At 49.7% G+C, this 16099-nt stretch overlaps 1 protein-coding gene across 6 annotated transcripts; it reads right to left on the bottom strand.

The window, feature by feature from the left end:
* Positions 1 to 6468: 6468 nt before the first annotated feature.
* LOC103119516 (large ribosomal subunit protein eL28-like) lies at positions 6469 to 13710 on the bottom strand. 6 transcript variants are annotated; one of them, XM_060170984.1, is made up of 4 exons: positions 10315 to 10359; positions 7256 to 7356; positions 7068 to 7162; positions 6469 to 6905 (listed from the first exon to the last, which is right to left on the bottom strand). In XM_060170984.1, exon 4 carries the CDS (start codon positions 6880 to 6882, stop codon positions 6559 to 6561), a length of 324 nt encoding a protein of 107 aa, XP_060026967.1. In that variant the 5' UTR covers positions 6883 to 6905; positions 7068 to 7162; positions 7256 to 7356; positions 10315 to 10359; the 3' UTR covers positions 6469 to 6558. The 6 variants fall into 6 exon arrangements, with proteins under 6 accessions (XP_060026967.1, XP_060026970.1, XP_060026973.1 ...); XM_060170987.1 differs by lacking the exon at positions 7068 to 7162; XM_060170990.1 differs by lacking the exon at positions 7256 to 7356 and having other exon boundaries at positions 10315 to 10353.
* Positions 13711 to 16099: the final 2389 nt, after the last annotated feature.

The following is a 16099-nucleotide window of genomic DNA, read 5'->3' as shown; positions in this document are numbered from 1 at the left end:
GCACCCCACATGCTCCCACTGCAGCCAAGCAGGGATGCCAGGTGGGGTGCCCACCTAGCTCTCCCCCATAAGCTAAGGCAGGTGGCAGAGGGCTCTTTGATCCCAATTCCAGGCTCTCTGAATGGTTGGCAGGCGTAGCCCACTGAGTTGAGAGTGGACTGTGAGGAGGCCAGGCAGTGGAGCGTCCGATTAAATGCACACACCGCCATGTGTAAGGACCCATGGTCAAGCTCCCAGTACCCAACTGTGTGGGGGAAGCTTAATAAGAGGTGAAGCAGGACTGTGGTCCCTCCCCTTTTTTCCTTATCTCCCCTTTGCCTCTTGCTTTCTCTCTGTCCTATCAAATTAAAAATACTAAGGGGCTGGGCAGTGGCACACCCAGTTGAGTGCCCACATTAACATTTGCAAGGACCCAGGGTTCAAGCCCCCACTCCTCACCTGCAGGGGAGATGCTTCACAAGCAGCGAAGCAGGTCTGCAGGTATCTCTCTTTCTCTTTCCCTCTCTATCAAATAAAATAGAAAGAAAGGAGGAAAAAAAAAAGGGAGGGGAAGCGAATGGCCACCAGGGGTGGTGGATTTTTAGTGCCAGCACAGAGCCCCAGAGATAAACTTAGTGGCTACATAAAATAATGATAATAAAACAAATCTTTTGAGGGAGAGAGAGAAGACCATGAGCAAAAAGGCCAGGTAGTAGACAAAGCAGGTGCGTTCCACTCTGCATGTTTATATCCCTGTCCCAACCCCCAGATTCCTGTGTTGAAACTGAACCCCCACTGGGATATTACCAGGAGGTATGGAGCCTTTGGGAGCTGATTGGGTCATGAGTGTGGGGCGCTCCTGAATGAGAATAGTGCCCTTCTAGGAGGGACCCCAAAGAGCTCTATTACCCCTGTTGCCATAAGGAGACATAGCAAGAAGACTGCTGTTAACTGTGAGCCAGGAAATAGGCCCTGAGTCAGCCATCCCTGCAGTTCTTCTTGTTTGTTTGTTTGTTTTAAAGATCCGTTTGATTTACTACATAGCAAAAAGAAGGAGTTTCACATGAGACAGAGAGAAAGAGATAAAGAGAGAAAGAGACAAAGAGATAGGCCAGAGCATCATTCTGCCACATGTGGCACCAGGAGTCGAGCTGGGAACACAAGACATGTAAGTCTGACACTCTGCCAGCTGTGCTATTTCTGGTCTGCTCAGCCAGCACCTCGACTTCATATCTTCTACCTCTGTAAAAACAAAAACAAAGGCTTGCTTCTTATTTTTTTTTCCTTTTTCTTTGACATAACAGAGAAAAGTTGAGCGGGGAAGGGGAAATAGAGAGGAAAAGAGGAAAAGAGACACCTGCAGACGTGTTTCACGGATCATATAGCATCCCCCTCCTTGAAGGTGGGGAGTGGGGGGGCTTGAACTTGGTCCTAGCTCATGGTGCCCATGTGCACTCAACCAAGCACACCACTGCCGGGCCCCAAAGTCTTGCTTCTTAAAGCATCCAGTCTAGGGTGGTTTTACGTCTTCTTCTAGCGTTTGCCCTTCTTCCGTAGCCAGTCAACAGCGTCAGGTTGAGCCTGATGTAAAGTTTCGAGACCTCCTTTGAATCTGGAGAGGTGGCAGTCATTGACTATGTGGGTCATAGTCTGTCTGGAGCTGCAGGGGCAGTTCGGGTCGTCTCTGGCTCCCCAGCGATGGAACATAGTGGCGCACCGGCCATGGCCTGTTCGATAGCGATTGAGGAGGGCCCAATCATAACGTGCTAGGTCAAAGCCGGGTTGACACCTGCAGGGGTCTGTGATGAGGTGTTTGTTCTTTACCTCAGCTGACTGCCAACTATGTTTCCAAGAGACTGGAACAGAGAAGTTCAGTGTAGGCGTAGGGGACCAGATTGGGTGACGAGACGTCAAGCGTTGGACAGGGTGGGCGAAGATATCCGCGTATATTGGCAGGTCCGGTCAAGTGTAGACATGGGAAATGAACTTAGATGATGCCGCATCCTGACGAACATCTGGTGGGGTGATATTGCTAAGAACTGGCAGCCATGGAACCGGGGTGGAACGGATGGTTCCAGAAATTATCCTCATGGAGGAATATAATTTGGAATCGACCAAGTGGACATGGGGGCTACGGAACCATACTGGGGCACAGTATTCTGCAGTGGAATAGCATAATGCCAGAGAGGATGATCGTAGTGTGGAAGCGCTCGTGCCCCATGAGGAGCTGGCCAGTCTTGCAATGATGTGATTCCTCGCGCCCACCTTTGCTGCAGTTTTTATGAGATGTTCGTGAAATGACAGAGTGCGATCGAGAGTAACGCCAAGATAGACTGGCTGGGCTTCATACGGATTCTCGTATCGCCAAGCTGCACTTTAAGCTCACGCGAGGCCGAGGCATGGTGTAGATGAAAACAGATGATACCGTTTTTGCAGTGCTAGGGATTAGTCGCCATTTTTTACAGTAATCAGATATCAGAGACATGTCTTTCGTGAGTGTTTCCTCAAGGATGTCGAACTTGGATGCCTGAGTTGCACAGCAGATGTCATCGGCGTAGATGAACTTCCTTGAAGAAGTTTCTGGGAGGTCATTGATGTAAATATTAAATAGCGTAGGAGCCAGAACAGAGCCCTGGGGGAGGCCACTTGAGACAAGTCTCCATCTGCTAGACTTGTCACCCAGATGCACCCGGAATCTTCTGTTTTGGAGAAGAAGAATCTTCTGTTTTGGCCACCCATGGAGGCAGGCATCTTGAGATCTTGACTAGGAGACCACGGTGCCAGACTGTGTCATAGGCTGCTGTGAGATCAACAAAGACAGCACCCGTCTTTAAATTCTTCTGGAATCCATTTTCAATGTAAGTGGTTTTACTATAGCAGCCTGAGTGGACTAAGGCTGCAAGACTGGACTGGGGAGTCAGAAAAGTACTGGACTGGGTGCCACCCTCACTGGGCCCTTAGCTCCAAGAGGCTTGCACTGCTTCAGTCACAGGAACCACCTGCCTCGCCAGCCCAGCATCTCCTGCTCTGCTCTGCCCCGACCCTGACTTCCGCTTGGCCCCAGGGTCTGTCCTGTGTCAGCCTTCTAGGCTTGTCCTACCCCACACAACCTGACTCCACCTCTGCTTCACACCTACCTCGGAAATGCCCTGGTTTCACTTACCAAACCCCAGTTCCTGTGGCTCCATCCAGCTCAGATGTTTGGGAGACCACAGCATCCCCACCCCCCACCCCCTACCCCAGACTCAGGGTTGGGGGTTGAGGGTTGGGGGGGAGTATACGGAGCAGCAGGAGATGGAACTAGAAATAATAATAATAAAAAAGTGGGTCAAGGGTGGCGAGGGTGGGAAGAGATAGCTCATCTGGGAAGGTACCTACTTTACCATGTACACAACCCAGGTTTTGAATCCCTGTTCCCCATGGCACTGGGAAAGCTTCAGTGTTGTGGCTTCTCTCTCCGTCTCTGTCTTTCTATCTGAAGAAGCCATCCAGGATGTTGAAGGATGTAAGGACAATGACAATAACAAAATAAAACAAATAAACAAACAAAAAAGCCCCTGTAATCGTATGAACCATTATTCAATCACTACTAAAAATCATATTAAATTGAAAAAAAAATGAGCCAAAATGAGCCAAAGGGAGAGTGGCTTGGATAAATATTAAAAAAGAGCTAAAAATAGCCCCCCTGTGGTTGGTGGCACAAGTGGGCTGGGTTCTGCAAAGGGCCAAGGGTAGCAAGATTGCAACATGGAATTGGCTTCCAACACCCTTTGGCATAAACAAAGGTGGCCTGCTCTGAACCCCAATGATGTGGCCTCCATCTGATCCTTCCGGAGCCTAGGTGTGGCCTCTAAGGAATCACTGAAGGGAATAGCTATTTTAGCTGAGAGGAAATTATTAATGTAATGTCCCCTTCCAATTCTGTTGCTCCGTTGTTGCTCCAGGAATATTCTCTCAGAGGTCCCACAGTTTACAGGAATCCCTTAGCCCTCCAGGCATGGAAGCCTTGCTTGTCACCTTACAATGGGCCTCTCTTCTATTTCATAACACCTTCATTTCAGCTCTCAGTTGTTGGCATAGGAAGCAATCAGATCCGTGAAGCAAGCTATCAGTATTTGCCTTCCTGCCTTGTCATGGCTCACAGTTCTGACGCAGAAGCAATGCCGTAGGTTTACCTGGTTACTTGCATCACCAGAAAGTACACAGCACTCAAGCTTGTTGATCCAAACAGAAAGCTTTCCTTCAGAGTCACTCTTGTTTTGCCTTATCTTCCTCTACAAACCCAACCTTGGCAAATTTCCTACCCAGCTTTAAAGATGAATTACAGGGGTGAGGGAGATAGCATGATGGGTTATGCAAAGAGACTCCCATGCCTGAGGCTCTTAAGTTCCAGGTTCAATTCTCCACGCCACCAGAAGCCATGGCTGAGCAGTGCTCTGGTTATTAAAAAAAATAATAACAAAGGGGCCCAAGTGATGTTGTACCCAGTTAAGTGCACATAGTACAAAGCGTAAGGACTATGCAAGGACTCTCACGAGGATCTGGGTTTGAACCCTTGGCTCCCCATGCACAGGGGAGTTACTTCACAAGTGGTGAAGCAGGTCTGCAGGTGTCTCTCTGTCTTTCTCCCCACCTCTACTCCCCCTCTCCTCTCAATTTCTCCAATCCAATAAAGTAGAAAAAAAATGGGGGGGGGGACGCTTCAGGAACAGTGGATTTGTAGTGCCAGCACCAGGGCCCCAGTGATAACCCTGGAGGCAAAATAAATATATAAAAATAAGGTAAAAATAGTGGTCCAGGAGGTGGCACAGTGGCTAAAGCACTAGACTCTCAAGCATGAGGTCCTGAGTTCAATCCCTGGAAGCACATGTACCAGTGTGATATCTGGTTCTTTCTCTCTCTCTCCTATCTTTCTCATTAATAAATAAATAAAATCTAAAAAAAAATAAGATACAATAAAATAAATGTGAATTACAACCTGTGTGGGAACAACTAATTTATTCATCCAATTTTTCAGATGATAGAGAGTTAAACAGCTTCTAAGTACCATCCTTAATAGATGGAATGGGGGAGTCACTTTAACAAAATGAAATTTACAAGGGGTAAATACAAAGTTCTGCCCCTGGGCTCAAAAACAAAACAAAGCAAAACAAAACAAACAAACAGACCCAGCATAATTGTATAGTTTCAGAATCTGGAAGCTGAAACTAAAAGCACTATGCTGGGATTGCAAACTCGTAATATGAGTCAAGGTTATAGTGTGACTCTCAGAAAACCCAAGGTCATTTAGACTGCATCACTGGAGACAGAGCACAAAGGGAGGAAGTGAGGCAGGTGATGATCCTGTTGTCCTCAGCAGGTGGGACCACACCTGAAGTGTTATGTTTCCCTCTGACGCCATGCTTAGGGTAACACTGACAAACCATCACACATCAGAGAGGATGGAGCAGGAAGATGGAGAGTCTTGAAGTTATAACACACAAGGGCATTGGAAGAACTAAGGGAACTTAACCCAAAGAGGACACAAGATTTGAGGGGACATGAAAGTAGTTCTCTCAAGTACTTTAGGGACTATCATATACGAAAGGGGTAAAATTCTTCCCCCACCCATTCCCCAACTTTAGAGAACAAAAGTGGGTGTGGGAGTTACAGGGAATAAGCTATAGGGAGCTAAGTTTTAGTCTAAACTGAGAAGAGACCTTTTATCCCCCTAACTTTGACAGCTATCCAGAGCTGGAATGGTCTGCCAGGTAAGGTAGTGAGTTCCTAGTCACGGGAGGTTTTCGGGTAAAAGTGGGAGGATCGTATTTGAAGGATGTTCCAGGAAAAAAAAAAATCCCCATATCATTCCAAGGACTATGAGAAAACCTTATAAATCCTTTCAACTCAGGAGGGTGGTAGCCCAGAGGGTTAAGCGCACGTGGCACAAAGCACAAGGACCGGCTTCAGGATCCCGGTTCGGCCCCCGGCTCCCCACCTGCAGAGGAATCGGTTCACAGGCAGTGAAGCAGGTCTGCAGGTGTCTGTCTTTCTCTCCTCCTCTCTGTCTTCCCCTCCTCTCTCCATTTCTCTCTGTCCTATCCAACAACGACGACATTAATAATAACTACAACAATAAAACAATAAGGACAACAAAAGAGAATAAATAAATGTTAAAAAAAATTTTTTAAAAGTAAATCCTTTCAACTCAGAGAAGCTCTGATCTTGGGGCCTGCTAATATAATTCAGTTTACAGTCTTCTATGTGAAAATGCCTAATACACTATGATAGAGCAATAAAGCTGCTAAATTTTAGAAAACATTCCAAGTTCCATTTTGTCATTTTCCATAAAGGTTCCAGACTCTGGAGACATCTCCCTGCTTTTAAATCCTGGCTTTGTGTAACTTGTAATCTTGGGCAAGTTACTTAACCTCTCCGAGTCTTGAGTTCATCATCTTTGAAATGGAGATGATAATACTAGCACCTGTCTGTTATGGGGACTAAATAGATCAGTATTTGAAAAACACTCAGAACATTGCTACTATAAAGTTGTTTTTTTTTTTTTTTGGAAGGTGGCAGAGAGCTTTATTGTGCAGATGCTCAGGAGCTCTCGGTGGGGTGGGCACGCCTCCTCTTGCCCATCACTGGCGTTTGGCTGCGCAGGATGGCGCTGGCCCTGCGGATGTTCTTGCGGATCATGTGGAGGATGCTGCTCAGAGTGGCCCGGATATTCTTGTTGATGGTGGTGCGCACGTAGGAGGTGGCCGGCTTCCGCTGGCCAGTCTTGTGGTGGATCAGCCCGTCGTAGCGGAAGGAGTTACGGGCCTTGAGGTTGTTGGGCTCCGTGCTGTAGGTCTGCTGGTTCCTCCTGATGAGGGAGCGGCAGCGGTTCCGCGCCACCATCCACTGCAGGTGCGCCGACATGGTGGCAGCTCCTCTCCACGCGGCTGCTGGAGACGGAACACAAAGGGTTTTTTTATAAATGTGTTTTTTAAGTTAAAAAAAAAAAACCTAAATGGCTGAAAGTAAAGTTAAAAAAAAATTAAAAATTAAAGAAAGGAGAAGGGTGGTGGCTGGGAGGTGTTCAGTGGGTGGAGTGCAGGACTTGCCTGTGTGAGGCTCCAGATTGGATTCCTGGCAATGAATATTCAGGAAGGAAGCTGGGTTTTGACTTCTCTCTTTCTTGTGAAAGAAATAAATTGACCTTAAAAAAAAAAGAAATCAGCAGGTTAAGTGCACGTGGCATAAAGAGCAAGGACAGGCCTAAGGATCCGGGTTTGAGCCCCCGGCTCCCCACCTGCAGGGGAGTCACTTCACAGGCAGTGAAGCAGGTTTTCAGGTGTCTATCTTTCTCCACCCCCTTTCTGTCTTCCCCTCTTCTCTCCATTTCTCGCTGTCCTACCCAACAGTGACAACATCAATAATAACTACAACAATAAAACAACAAGGGCAACAAAAGGGAAAATAAATAAATTTTTAAAAAAGAAATAAAGAAATCCTGTCCTTGGGATATGTCCTAAGGAACCAAATACACACCTCCAAAAAGATCTGTGTGTACCTATGTTCATAGCAACACAATCTGTAATAGCCAATACCTGGAAGCAGCCCAGGTGTCCAACAATAGATGAAAAAGTTATATATATATAGATGGAATATTACTCAGCTATTAAAAATGGTGAATTCACCTTCTTCATCTCATCTTGGATGGAGCTTGAAGGAATCATGTTAAGGGAGATAAGCCATAAAGAGAAGGAGGAATACTAGATGATCTCACCCATAGACAGAAATTGAGAAATAAGAACAGAAAGGGAAAAAAGCCGACTGGGTTTGGTGTATTGCATGAAAGTAAAGGACTCTGGAGGGAGGCAGGAGGCTTTCAGGTCCTGGTGCATGATGGTGGAGGAGGACCTAGGCTGCGGGTGAGAGTGTTTTGCAGAAGACTGAGAAATGTTACAAACATATCAACAACTGTATTTACTGTAAACCATTAAGAAAAGAAAGAAATGTTCTCATATATAATGACTGGCTCGAGGATGTCTAGCTCCTTTACATCACTAGCAGCTCTGGATGCAAAATAGCCAAGAGCCTAGAGATGGGGGGGGGGGGGGCGGGAGTAGGAATCACCATCTCCTCCAGCTTCTGTGGGGAGTTGGGGTGGGGGGCAGGAGCTTCCTGTGATTGGCTTCCCATAACCTCTGAAAGGCCTGGGCCTTATGCCTGCCTCTCCCTGCACCCCCCACCCACCCACTCCTCAGGAGTTGCTAAGAGGCCAAGAGGGTGTGCAAGCTTATAATAAAGCAGCCCTGGGGGGGAGCAGGGGCCATCGCACGGTAGACACACAGGCCCTTCTGTGGGAGCTAATATCTTTTTACTGGAATAACTGTTGTCCCCACTTCTCGACAAATACCAACCCTCATTAATAAAAAGGCTAATAAAAAGCATTTATTGCACTCAGGCAATGGCCCTGCTTTTTCTAGCTCCAGGGCCCTGGCAGAAGCTGCTGCTGGAGATGAGGGATTCTTGTGGCTGCCCTGGCCAGATCCCACAGCCCAGTTCCCTCCCACCCACCACCCACTCCAATCTCGAAGCCTCCTCAGGCCAGGAAGCCTGGCCCAGAGTAGGAGCCTGAGCACTGGAGCCTGGAGCAGGGAGACTGTATGTACCCTTGGGCACCAGACACCAGAATCCTTTTCAACGGTCAACATTGATGCAGATGCTTCTACAAGAACTTGTCTTCGATGACTTTCCTCCAAGCAGCTGAAAACACATCACCTTTGTAAGATTGTTATCCACATTTTACTGAGGGGTGACTGAAGAGAAAGTCAGGATCGTTCAGCTGCCTGGTGCGCATGGCAGGCCTGCCAGAAATTGAACCCAAGTCCAGTGTCTCTGACTCTGACTGTGACTCCGGACGCCAACACGGGCCTTCTCGTTGGGAGCAGGTGGAGGCCGCAGCTCTCTCTGGCCAACCTTCCACTGGGGGGAAGCAGTGACTCTGCTGTGATCCCCATCACTGCTTCTCTAAATTATTATTGTTGCTATTATAATAACTAGTGGGTAGAGTTGAGTGGGTGGCGGAGACCAGATAATTACTGAGACCCCGACATTAAAGCAGTAAGTCGTTACTTTTCCATGGCTGCTCAAAGATGAAAATGAAAGCTGGCCTCAAGGGTCCTAGGGCCAAGCAATAGTCCTGAGAGAGTCCAGTGGACAAAGGACAGACCCACGTGTCTACAGGGGCCTGATTTGGATGGGGGAGTCTCTGGGCTCCAGGCCTGGCTCGGCCACTCCCTTGCTGTGTGACCACAGAGAAGTCCCCTGCCTCTCTAAACCTCAGTCTCTTCTTCCAACCAATGGGCCTAGTCCTCATCCCTGCTCCTCTTGGGTTGTTTAGAGCAAGGACCTGAGGCTTGGCTGTAAGAACATGGGTTCTCTCTGCTTTGGGAGTATAGCTCTGCAGTGAGAAGGACCTCAGGGCTGTGGGCTGTGTGGCTTGCATGGCTTCTGAGGCAGAGCCTTTTTCTCAGGACTCCTCATGCTGGGTGGTGGGCTGTCACTCACTTTGGCCTTAGTTTCCCTGCCCCCCACCACTCCTATCCCCTGTTTAAGAGAGGGCACCAAGAGCTCTGCCCTCGGCACCGCCCTACCCCAGAGGGCCATCAGCTGAAGAGGCAGATAGCATCCTGGGAGGAGAGGTGGGTGTTAATAACAGCACCCCAGCTGTCTATTATTATTGTCATTATTCCGGCCCTGTCCAGGGAGCAGCGGGGACCCAGCTGACTCACTGTCTGCAGGCCAGGCCCTCTCTGCCTGCTGCCACTTGCCCGGCCGCCTGTCCTGCCTCCCTCCTTCCTTCCCTCCCTCCCTGCCTGCCCAGCTCAGAGGCCTTCTCTGGAAGGGGGAGGAGGGGTGCAGTGACCAGTTTGGACAGGCCCGGGCTGCCCATGCTCCATGTGGGCAGGCCTCACAGAATGAGCCTGGGATTGGGGGCAGGGTGGGTGGTGGGAGCTGCCCCCAGCCCCCTCCCCCCAAACTTGTGAGGTTCAGACCAGGCACTCCTGCCTGGTGAGATCTCTTGCCTCTGGGGGAGACATGCGGTCAGGAGAAAGTGACTCTTGGGCCTCCTAGTCCTCATTATCATCTTCCTCCTCCTCTTCTTCCTCTGCTGCTGCTTCTTCTCCTCCTATTACTCTTCATCCTTCTCTTTTTTCTCTGCTCCTCCTCCTTCTCCTTTATTGCCACTAGGACTACCTGTGATAGGCCTCAGGGGGTGGGGGCCCTGGTTTGGGTGGTTGAGGCTTGGCACTAGAAGCTGGGTGCCTCTGAACCGCAACTCCCTCCCACAAACCCACAGACCTGGGTCCTGAAATGGTCAGGGCTGCTGGGCGTGGGGAGAAAGAGCCTCCCCCAACCCCCTCCTCCCTTACAGGCACTCTATAAATGTGATCCTGCATCTGTGACTCACCCGCACACACCCCTGCAGTTTCGTGGTGAGGACACAGCTAATCATAGCTGGTGTTGGGGAGAAGAGGGATCCTGCCACATGGTCCAGACCATCTCCTCAGCCCCGTGGGTGGAGGGTGGGGGGAGACAAGGAGGAGGCTCTGAGTCCCCAGGGAAGAGCACCCCCCACCCTCCAAAAGGGACATCAGGCTCAGCATGGCTTCTGATTTCTTGATCAGAGGCCACACCCAGAAGCTGGGGACTGGGATGGTGATGCTGGTTGGATTTTGCTTCTGGTTTGCTTTCATTACAGATAGGAGGGACACCTGGCAGTGTCGCTCACTCTAGAGGAGACAGTAGGGGCTGGAGAGGCTGCAGGACTCCCTGAAGGCTTGCTTTGGGATGGAAAGACACAGCCTCGAGCCTAGATTTAGTGTCCCTCTTCCTCCTCCTTCTCTTCCTTCTCTCTTCCTCTCCTTCCCCCTTTTTCTCCCTCCTCTTTCTTCTTTTCTTCTTCTCCTCCCCCTACCTCCCTTCCCCTCTTCCTCTTCCTTCTCTTCTTCCTCTCCTCCTCCTCCTCCATTATCACCAGGATTATTGCTGGGTCTCAGTGCCAGTGCTACAAATCCACTGCTCCGGGCAGTTATTTTTTTCCCTCCCACCCCCCTTTTTGATTTTATTTGATATGACAGAGAGAAATTGAGAGGGCATGAGGAGAGAGAAAAACAGACAACTGTAGACAAGCTTCATGGTCCATGAAGCTTCCTTCAACAGGTGGGGAGAGGGGGCTGGAACTAGGCTTCTTGTACATGGTAACAAGTGCACTCAGCTGCGTGCAACACTGCCTGGCCCCTCAGTCTATGCACACTTCTCAGTTTATTTCAAGAAAAACACCACAACAATGACATCAGCTCCCAGGCACTGAGCATCTCAGTCATGCCAGTTACGAGAAAGAATAGAGGTGGCTTGTAAGTGGGGACAAGAGCTGAGGGCTCCCAGCACCAGAAGGTGGTTCCCTCAGGTCCAGTATATGCTTTTTAAAAAATTTATTTAATAATTACCAACAAGACCATAGGATAAGAGGGGTACAACTCCACACAATTCCCACCACCAGAGTTCCACACCCCATGCCCTCCATTAGAAGCTTTTCTGTTCTTTATCCCTCTGGGAGCATGGACCCAGGATCATTATGGGATGCAGAAGGTGGAAGGTCTGGCTTCTGTAATTGCCTCCCTGCTGAAGATGGGCGTTGACAGGTGGATCCATACTCCCAGCCTGCCTCTCTCTTTCCCTAGTGGGGCAGGGCTGTGGGGAGGCGGGGCTCCAGGACACATTGGTGGGGTTGTCTGCCCAGCGAAGTCAGGTCGGCATCACAGTAGTTCTGCAACGTGGTGGCTGACAAGGCACAGGAGTTGTGTGGTGCGTGTTTGAGTCACAGCCATCCCACCTATGCTGCTTTATCAATTGATGGAGTGTTTCCCACAGGCCAGCTCTCTACCAGGTCACTACACTAGAATCAGCGATGCACTTTGTGGGCAAAGAGAGGGGAGCATAGACAGTGGTGTTTTGAGAAGCTGGAGAAGGATTCTAGAGATATTTAGGCAGGGCTTTGAAGGGTGAGTAGGAGTTTTCCTGGGCAGAAGAGATGATGTGCCCACAGAGAAAACAGCTTGTGGGAAAGCTGTAGAGTGGCAGCGACACGCGTGTTTGGAAATAAGTTGAAGGCAGAATGTAGGGAGGTGGGTGGGGTATTGATGGATAGCACTGTAGGGGGCTGAGGAGGGCCTTAGTGTCCAGCCCAGGTGGACACACTCAAGTGTCCTGGCTCTGGGTGTCTGCTGTGTTGATTGTTGCTGTTGCCTGTGCTTCAGTGCTCTAAGCTGACCATTTTCAGATAGAGAGGAAGAAGCAGAGAGAGAGGAGAGGGGAAACAACACCTGCACCTCCCCCAGTGCCATGGTGCTCTCATGGGGTGTGTGTGGTCCTCAAACCAGGGATATGCATGTAGCAAAGCAGATGTTTCCCAGGCACATAGTATAGGTCCAATTAAAAATATAGATTTATTGTTACTTGACAGGACAGAAAGAAATTGAGGAGGAAGGCAAGATAGAAAGGAAGAAAGAGAGGGCCGGGCAGTAGCACAGCAGGCTAGGTGCACATGGTGTGAAGCTCAAGGACCGGTATAAGGATCCTGGTTCGAGCCCCCGGCTCCCTACTTGCAGGGGATCACTTCACAAGCGGTGACGCAGATCTGCAGGTGTCTGTCTTTCTCTCCCCCTCTCTGTTTTTCCCTCCTCAGTTTCTCTCTGTCCTATCCAACAAAAACAACATCAATAACAACAATAATAACCACAACCAAGATAAACAACAAGGGCAACAAAACGGGGAAAAAAAATAGCCTCCAGGAGCAGTGGATTCATGGTGGAGGCACTGAGCTCCAGCAGTAACCCTGGAGGCAAAACAAAAACAAACAAACCAACAAATAAAAACCAGAAAGGGAGAAAGAAACACCTGCAGACCTGCTTCACTGCTCCTAAAGTTTCCCCCATATGGTGGGGACTGGGGGCTTGAACCAGGGCCCTTGAACATGGTAACTTGTGCTCAACATGTGGTACCACTTCTCAGTCCCTGTATAGATAGATACATTTTACCTTTGACTTGATCCCAGCTCATGATCCACCTCAAACCCAAACTCTGCTGCCTCCGAGCTGCCCTTGGCCCTGACTCCCACCAGAGGGGGGCTTCGGTCTGACTTTTAGAGCATCATACCTTTGCTGCTCTCTCCCGGCTGCCTTCCCAGCCTGCCTGTTCTGGGAGTTGGGGACAGTAGGTTCTTACTGCACATTCTCACGTTTAAACTCAGATGACCATCCCCAAAGGAGACTTCAGAGAGTGCGGACAGGAGGTGCCTTTTGGAGCCTGGCAGATCCACACCCTTATGTCACTTTTTCTGAGCCCTGGTTTCCTCATCTGTAAAATGGAGACATCGGCCTCGTGCCAAGGATTAAGGGAGATAACATGCAGGATGCCCATTGAGGAAGGGCTGAGTTCAGCTACAAGATCTGAGCAGGAAAGGACACATTCCTCAGCTTCCTCTACCTGTAGCTTCTAAAGGTAGCTGAAGAAAATAAATAAACAAAACGGGGCCTATTCACCTGAGACTCGTGCTGTTGCAAGAGACTGGGTAGAGAAAGGGAGTGAGCCCAGCCATCATGTGATGGGCTCCTGAAACTGCCACTGACCCGAGGAAGGGGTGTCCTTCCTATTCCTGTTCCGAAAAAGCAGGCAGGCAGGGACTCTCGGCCTGACCTCTGCCCGGCCCCATCCGCTCCACAGTTTCATTGTTCCACCCGGGGCTGCAGAGCTGGTTGGTGGAGTTGGCTTAGAGAAGGATATTTTGTATTTGGCTTGGAGAATGACTAATGAATGAGCTGTCTCCACTGCGGGAGAATTATGCCACTTAAGCAAAACCCAGCCAGGCTGGTCTGCTCGGAGATAGCTAATAGGAAATGCTTGTCAGAACACTGATGCTTCAAAGCCAAATATATTCTCACTGTGTTCTCTGTTTGCTAAGTTTACTTTATGCAAAATATAACTCGGCTGAAAATATGTTGATGGCAGAGAGCTCGCTCCTGCCCTCTGGGAGCAATGGCAGCAGTTTGAGGAGAACAGCTCCTACTTAACCCTGTGGGCCTGCTGGGTGCAGGAAGGAAATGCCAGAGAGCACAAGCTTCTACGTGAAAGGAGACGTGTGCTGCTAGTGGGCCTATCACAAATGCAGTTGCCTCAAAATAGAGGTAACTACCCTCCCACAGAACTTCCAGACAAACAGAACAGGGAGCATTGGCTGTGGTGTGCACGTAAAGCCCAGGCTGCCATCTTGTCATCTGTTACAGGGGCCAGTCAGGGCCCATTAGTGGAGCACTGTCCACCACTCCTCACTCCCTACTGCCGAGAGACAAGACCCCTGACCCAGTAAAAGTGGCCTCCAGACATGAATAACATTGCCTCAGTGACTGAATGGATGCTGGAGCAAAGTCACTGGGGGCAGGACACTAAAGGGGGTGGGGAGTCAGAGTGTTTCTGCCTCTTCTTCCCATGTGACCTTGTAGGAAACACTTCATCTCTTCAGATCTTGGTTGTGCTGTCTATAAATGGAGAGAGACCAGCTCAGCAAATCCCAGGGTCCCAGTGACTAGTGCAGTCTATTGTGCAGAATGGAATGGGGCAGGCTGTGTTTACAGGGCCCATTGTCCAGTGCCCTGGACCTCTCCCTCTCTCCAGGACTGCCCTGGGATGCTATGGAGAATGACTATTGAGATGAGAAGGCAGGTAGAGAGAGACCTGCTGGGTCCCTGGTGAGCTGCTGGGGGGAGGGGCAGGACACACAGTTTGTGGGCCTCTGTTCCTTGTCCACACACAAGCATAAAGGTCACCCACCTCAGGAGGACAGAGGCAGGGTAGGGAGGGTGCTCAGGTACCATCAGCACATTTGTGTCGCTTGATTAAAAAGGAGGACTCCCCACTTTAATTGTCATGGTTTAGTGTCTCAACAGAATGTGGCTCAGGTGAACCAGGAGGATGGCTCCATTATCCCTCCAGCCTCGGGGCCGGACTTGGGGTGCCAGGCTTCCCGGCCTGTGCCACCTGGACTGCCAGCTGGCCCTCCACTTATCCCATCTTGCCATGCAGAGCATGTCCTTTCCTTTGTGCCCAAAGAAGGTTGAAAAGCCATGCTGAGGGGACTAGGCAGTGACACAACATTAGGACACATGTATTACCACGCACAGGGACCTGGGTTCAAGCCTCCTAGTCCCCACCTGCAGGGGGGAAGCTTCTGGAATGGCGAAACAGTGCTGCAGGTGTCTGTCTCTCTCCCTTTCTGTGTTTCCCTTCCTTCTCAATTTCTCTCTGTATACAAAATAAATAAATAGAATTAAAAATATTAAAAGAGGGAGTTGGGTGGTAGCGCAGCGGGTTAAGCGCAGGTGGCGCAAAGCGCAGGGACGGGTGGAAGGATCCCGGTTCGAGCCTCTGGCTCCCCACCTGCAGGGGCGTCGCTTCACAAGTGGTGAAGCAGGTTTGCCAGTGTCAGTCTTTCTCTTGCCCTCTCTGTCTTCCCCTCCTCTCTCCATTTCTCTCTGTCCTATCCAACAATGATGACATCAATAACAACAACAATAATAACTACAATAATAAAACAACAAGGGCAACAAAAAGGAATAAACAAACAAACAAACAAAGAAAAATATTAAAAGAAAAAACAAAGCCTGAAGCTGAAAAGTAACATTGAAAGGTCTCGGGGTGAGCTTCAGAGAAATAAGACCCTGGGGGTTGGGGGTGGAGAAGGGAGAAGGAAGAAGGGAGGGGGCTGTTAGCTGGGCAGAGCTAGGAGGACAGAGAACTGAGCCCCATGTGGTGCTTGCTGGAGGGAGGGGAGGAGGAACACAGGCTCAGCTGAGAGAGTCACTCGTGGAACTGACCAACTTGCAGATGTTGGCCCAAGAAGGGCTGGACCATGTTCCACCAAGCAGGGTGTGAGAGGGGTTTGGGCAAGGATTTTGAGGCAGGATGTGGGACTCCTGGGGAGAGCATCACCTCAGGCAGCAGCAAAAGGCAGGACCTGGGAGCATGAACAGAAACCAAGGTGCCAAGAAGGTATGAAGCCAGAGGCAGTGAGTGAGAGGGACTGGTGTGT

The sequence above is a fragment of the Erinaceus europaeus genome, chromosome 14 (genome assembly GCF_950295315.1).
Source record: "Erinaceus europaeus chromosome 14, mEriEur2.1, whole genome shotgun sequence".
NCBI classification, from domain to species: Eukaryota; Metazoa; Chordata; class Mammalia; order Eulipotyphla; family Erinaceidae; genus Erinaceus; species Erinaceus europaeus.
The sequence above is the reverse complement of the archived record's forward strand: the minus strand, read 5'-3'. Positions and strand labels throughout refer to the sequence as shown.